Raw genomic sequence first — 6,639 nt, forward strand, 5'->3', positions numbered from 1 at the left:
CTCGGCTCACCCTGTCCCACAGATGTGGCGCCAACACTCTCCTCAGCTCACCCTGTCCCACAGATGTGGCGCCAACACTCTCCTCGGCTCACACTGTCCCACAGATGTGGCGCCAACACTCTCCTCGGCTCACCCTGTCCCACAGATGCTAACTCTTCTGCTCGGCTAGAAATACCGTCTTATTTTTAGCGCTGGCCCTGGTCCATCCCACTGCACCCCTCCCTGCCTGGGCTTGTCCAGATCTGCAACTCCTTTTCCCCAGTCCTGAGAACCGCAGGAATGTTCCCCCGGCACTGCACTTCCACGGGCCCTGCTCGAACTTCTCTCTCTCTCTGCCCCATTTGCTTGCACACAGTCTATTTCTGCCACACTCTGCTAAGTGTCTCCCAACGCCGCCTCCTCTCCTGTTCCCCTCCCCCGCCGCGCCCTCCAGAAGAGAGGAACAGCCCTAGGAAACCCTCACAGCTGGAAGGGACAAGGGAAGAGGGCAACTGAGTTTATGCAGCCTACACACACACCCACCACACCACACACACACCACACATACACACACCACACACACACCACATATACACACATCACACACACACACCACACACACACACCACACACACACACCACATATACACACACCACATATACACACACCACACACACATACACCACATATACACACACCACACACACACCACACACACCACACACACCCCCCCCACACACACCACACACACACACACCACATATACACACACCGCAAACACACCACATATACACACACCGCACACACACACACCACATATACACACACCACACACACACCACATATACACACACCACACATACACACCACATATACACACACCGCACACACACACACACATATACACACACCACATATACACACACCACACACACACCACATATACACACACCACACACACACACCACATATACACACACCACACACACACACACCACACACACACACACCACACACACACACCACACACACACACACCACATATACACACACCACATATACACACACCACACACACACCACATATACACACACCACACACACACACACCACATATACACACACCACACACACACACACCACATATAGACACACCACACACACACACACCACACACACACACACCACATATACACACACCACACACACACACACATACATACTATGTTCTGCTTTCCATGGCATGAGGTTGGCTGTGGCTGGATCAGCTCGGTTTTCTGAGGCAGTTAACCAAGAGTCTACAACACTTTTCCCCTCGATTTAAATTCAAGATGAACAAACAAGCACTCCCTTTGGAGACAAAGAGTTGAGGGCTGACATTGATGCAGAACAGCAAGCTTCTGAACCGAGGCGGGCGGTGGGTGTTTCCCTGAGCCTGGCAGAGGACGCTTTTCATCTTGAGGCTGAGTTTCAAGCTTTTTTTTTCTCTTCTAAATTGTTATTTATTTATTTGGCTGTGCCAGGTCTTAGTTGCGGCAGGCAGGATCTAGTTCTCTGACCATGAAAGGAACCCAGGTCCCCTGCACTGGGAGCTCAGAGTCTTAGCCACTGGACCACCAGGGAAGTTCCTCTAAGCGTCATTAGCATGTCTAATGTAATTATTACCATTCCTCTAAGCACCGTCAGCAGAGCCCTGGCCCCACTTCTGATTCTAGACAGGGAACTCCTTGAAGACATGGCACATTTTGTTCTCAACCTTTAACATCTCCAGTACCTCAGGGTAAAACCCCAGTTCCTCAGGGCCTGCGATATACAATGCCATGCCCATACCACATGGCGTGTCTGGTCCCCTTTCTCCCTTCCCCAAAACATATGCCCCAGACTCTAGGATGCTTCTTCTTTTTTTTTTAGAAAGAAAATCATTTTATTCTAATCAATTCACAAACAATAACATGAGAAAAGCACACTTAAGAGGCCACAACCGCCTCTTCTGCCCAATCCCAAACTCAATACCATCTCAATGAACTTCTATATAGTGACAATGCCCTCTTCCACTACAGTTGTGAAGCATAAAACCTATTAATGATTAAGGAGAGGTTTAACGGGTGGTCTTACACTTCACATCTTCGCTACTGATTATACTTTAAATGCTAAATCAACATGGTCACGAGAGGTGATTTTTCATGTCTTCAATTGGGACTTCTTGATTAAGCTAATCCGTTGGCCAGTCTGCACTGTTTCAGCACCTCGCTGAAACCCTCGTGAAGTTTAAGGTCACCCTGGCTCCGGGCACACTCCAAAAAGTGTTTCACCTCATAGAAGCAGGGGCCATTCTGCAGCAGTTGCGCCAGCTGGGTTCCCTGAGGCTCCTGGTAAGCGATGTCAGGACTTGAGGGTTCAGCACTGCTTCCTCTGCTGAAGCCCCCAGTGATGGCGTGTCCCAGAGCGTGGCCGACTGCAGAACCCACAGCCACGCCGGCAGCAGCGGTTGCCATCTGGGCCATCAGACCTGGCTGCTGGGGAGCAGCAGCAGGGGAGCCGATGGCAGCCGGTGGAGTGCGGCTGGCAGGAGGGGCCACGCAGGAAGTGCGGCATCGGCTTCCACGAGGCATCTTGACTGCACTGCTAAGCGACGTCGACCTAGGATGCTTCTTGAAACTGTCAGGCACACTGCGCCTCCTGCCTTGGTCTTGCTGTTCCCTCAGCCTCGATCCCCTCCCTGAGGATACTTCCTTCTCTGAGCCTTGCTCTAAAGGACCTTTATCGGCTTCTCCCCTCGACGTGTGGTCCAGCCCAGCCCATGCATCCTTGTCAGCTGTCCTGTGTTGTCCCCTCATTGCGTTTCTCAGCAGCTGATGTGGGGTTATGTTGATTTTTCTGGTCTCTGTCTCCATCTACTTGAATGTGAACTTCACGGGGACCATGGCTGGTCCTTCTGTTTGCCACTACATTTCCAGGGCCTAGATCATGCCCATGTGGGTGTTAATACTTATTTGCTGAAATGGAAACTAAGGCTCAGTACATATGGATGAGTGAGTGACCTACATCAGAAGCCTCTCAGGACAGCTGGGCCCTTGGATGAAAGACTGTCCAGGGAGGGAGAGTGGGGGGAGCACATGGTCCCCCCCTGGCCCCTGGAGGGTGGGTGGCCGCCTGCTAGCCAGGCAGGACACATAGAGTAGGGAGGGCTGGTGTGTGGAGCTGGGGCACTCGCCTGGAGGTCGTGCTGGGCGTGTCCAGATGTGAGGAGTCCCTGGTCAGCAGCCAGCCATTGCTGCCCTTCCCTTCCTGTCCAATGAGTCAGCCTGCTGGGAAACACACTAGGGAAGTGGCCCTGTCAGGAGTACAAGGGGGCCAGGGGTCAACAAAATAAGAACCTGCTCACCCACCTCGCCCTCTGCCGGTAAGAAGGAGCCGGCCCACCCTCACCTCCATCTCAGACTGCTGGCCCCAGAAAGTGAGAGAACCCATGCCTGGTGTCTAAGCCCCCAGCCTGTGGGCCTGTGTGACGAACCCAGGAAACAAAGGCGGGACCTCCTGACAGCTGATGCTCCTCTCCTGGTCCCTTGATTTCTGGGGCTCAGGCTGGAAGGGGAGGGAGAGCTGCCTATGAGAACTCTGCCGCTTCAGGCTTTCTTCATCTATTGTCCTGTTTCCCCTCTCCATCCCCTTCTCCCCATCTCATCACAGGGATTGCTTCCTGTTCCAGTATTTATCACCTGCACTAGACTGTAGGTCCTTTGTGCTCACTTGATTCTGTGTCCTCAGTGCTTGGCACCCTGGAGGTGCTCAGCACACGTTGGTAAATGAGTGAATATATGAAGGAAAGAATGAATTTCGTCCCCTTGGGCTGATTAAGAGGCTCTGACAAAAGTCTGTGCTTATAATTTCAAATTGTGGTGCCTAAGAAGACTCTTGAGAGTCCCTCAGACTACAAGGAGATCAAACCAGTCAATCCTAAAAGAAATCAGTCCTGAATATTCACTGGAAGGACTGATGCTGAAGCTGAAGCTCCAATACTTTGGCCACCTGATGAGTAGAATTGAATCATCGAGAAAGACCCTGATGCTGGGAAAGACTAAAGGCAAAAGGAGAAGTGGGCGGCAGAGGATGAGATGGTTAGATAGCATCACCAACTGAATAGACATGAATCTGAGCAAATCCGGGAGAGATTGAAGGACAGGGAAGCCTGGTGTGCTGCAGTCCATGGGGTCTCAAAGAATCAGACAGGACTTAACGACTGAACAACAGCAAATAATAATAAGCAGGGGCAGCAGAGTCCCCCTCAAGACCCCCCAGTAGAGAGTCATGTGGAATACTCTGGAGAAAGCCCTGCAGAGGCTACCCGAATAGCCCTGGAGCCCTGGGGGCAGGGCAGGGAGCCCAGTGGATAACAGGTTCACACAACTCACACCTAGCACTTGTCCAGCAATAGAAAGGCCAAGAAGAAAGTCTTCTCTTAGTCTGTGAGTCTGAACCTGGAACTGGATTGGGAGAGTAAAACGTGGGGGGATACTGGAGTACGTGTCCCTCTTTCTCTTACCTCTGCCCACCCTGCTTCTCTGTTGTGGACCCAAAACAGGGTAGGGAATGAGAAGGAAACAAGTCTCCTCCTCATCACTCATAGGTTCAGTAACTTTTGAAGGGGCGACCTTGTGCCTGATAGTGCGATTGGGTCAAGGATGGAGAGATGAGTAAACTCAGTCCCCAGGCAGCTCACAGCTGGACAGGGAGATGGACAAGTAAACAGTCCTAGGACAAGGTCACAGTGGCTCTGATGGGCTCTGTGTAGTGCTGTGCAAAGAGAGGAGATACTCTGAGTGAGGGACTTGGTCCAGTCTGCATGGAGGAGGGGCCACCAGAAAAAGGCCTCCATGATTGCTGCATAGCAAGGTGTAAAATCTGTATATTTCCAATTCAAGTTCAGGACTATCAAGTTAAAAAAAAAGTATTTATTTTTTATTTTAAATTAAATGTTTTTATTGAAGTATAGTTGCTTTATGATGTTATGTTAGTTTAGGATTGTGAAGTTTTTACTCAGCTTCCTCTGTCTTGAAAATACTCAAGTATCCTTGGAGATTATGGTTTTTTGTTTGTTTTGATTTTTGGTTGCACTGAGAGGCTTGTGGGATCTTAGTTCGCTGACCAGGGATCCAACCCATGACCCCTGCATTGGAAGTGCAGAGTCCTTGCCACTGGACTGCCAAGGAATTCCAAGACTGTGGTTTAGATACTGATAGGGAGAAATTGTTATCTGATGGAGGAGGTTCAGAGAATCAGAGACAAACCGCTGGACTCAGATGAGGTCAGTGACTGTTTAATTCATTTTTACACATGTGCACAGAAGCTCCAATGCTTTGGCCACCTGATTTGAAGAGCCGACTCATTGGGAAAGACCCTGATGCTGGGAGAGATTGAAAGCAGGAGGAGAAGGGGGCGACAGAAGATGAAATGGTTGAATGGCATCACCGCCTCAATGGACATGAGTTTGAGCAAGCTCTGGGAGATAATGAAGGACAGGGAAGCCTGGTGTGCTGCAGTCCATGGGGTGACAAAGAGTCAGATGCAACTCAGTGACTGAACAGCAACAGTAAGCCTACCTAGCCTCCTTTGGATAAAATGGTATCTTGAATTTCCTTCAAGATTCTCCCTCCCCACCCTCTGCCCTTTTGCTTTGGGTGAGATTGCCCCATCTCTATAACTCAGCCCCACTGACCAAAGCTCCATTGGCTCACCAAAACCACAGCAATGAGTCTGGGGCAGTGGGGTTGGGCTTCAAGTAGAGCAGAGAGACTTCAGCAGGGGGGAGACACAGGGTTTCTTCCCTGATGGGCTTGAACCTGGATGCATTAAACACTGGGACCACTGTCACGCCTTGTTATCATCACAGGTGGCCTGAGAGGACGGCAGCTGAGAAATGGAGAGAAACCAGGCCTTTGAGGAGCATAAGCCCCCGGGCAGCCTGCACCGGAAGGCAGCCCAGCCAGACTCCTGGATTTCACTTAAGCGAGCTCCCATTTGGTTTCGGTTTCTCCTTTATTTATTTAGGTTTTGGTCACTTGCAGCTGAGAAAGTCCTACATGAAGCAATGGTCACCGTCAAATTCTGTCTCATCTTCTAGCTTTCCTGGGGGATGGCGCCTCAGGTAGAAAGCATGATGGTATTCAACCAGAGCATTGTGAGTAAAACCCCTGTTTGTAAAACAAACTTTAGTTATCCTTATATTTTACTCTCCTTGAGGGCAGAAGCTGAGATGGTTTTGTTTATTTTGTAGAACCACAGAGACTTGCCAAAGTCCCTCAAAGAGACTGACCGTTCTTTGTGCTTATTCTCTCCATACGGTTAAGGAAGACAGAGGCTCAGAGACGAAGCTTCCAGCCCAGGCAGACGTGGATGCAGGAGTCTAGTGTCCGGGCTCAGTTGAGGCCAGCGGTGAAGCCTCTTGGCTCTAAGATGAGGAATAAGTACTGGCCTGGGACCAGCTCTGTCACGGACCTGCTGGTGACTTGAGGTCAGTTCAGCCCTTGGGTCTCAGTTTCCACATCATTCAAATGGGGCCGCAACCTTCACCTGCAGGAACCAGCATGTTCTGTGTACAAGTTTGCTCAAGAGCACACAGAGTCTCCCAGCACCCTTGCTGCTTCTTAGGGAGTCAGAAAG

General features: G+C 50.5%; 1 protein-coding gene across 1 annotated transcript; it reads right to left on the reverse strand.

The window, feature by feature from the left end:
- Positions 1-1,884: 1,884 nt before the first annotated feature.
- On the reverse strand, positions 1,885-2,620 carry LOC114113683 (coiled-coil-helix-coiled-coil-helix domain-containing protein 2-like). The gene has a single exon (XM_042247624.2). It carries the CDS (start codon positions 2,589-2,591, stop codon positions 2,187-2,189), a length of 405 nt encoding a protein of 134 aa, XP_042103558.1. The 5' UTR covers positions 2,592-2,620; the 3' UTR covers positions 1,885-2,186.
- Between the last annotated feature and the right edge of the window lie 4,019 nt (positions 2,621-6,639).

This window comes from Ovis aries, chromosome 3 (assembly GCF_016772045.2).
Source record: "Ovis aries strain OAR_USU_Benz2616 breed Rambouillet chromosome 3, ARS-UI_Ramb_v3.0, whole genome shotgun sequence".
In the NCBI taxonomy this organism is placed as follows: Eukaryota; Metazoa; Chordata; class Mammalia; order Artiodactyla; family Bovidae; genus Ovis; species Ovis aries.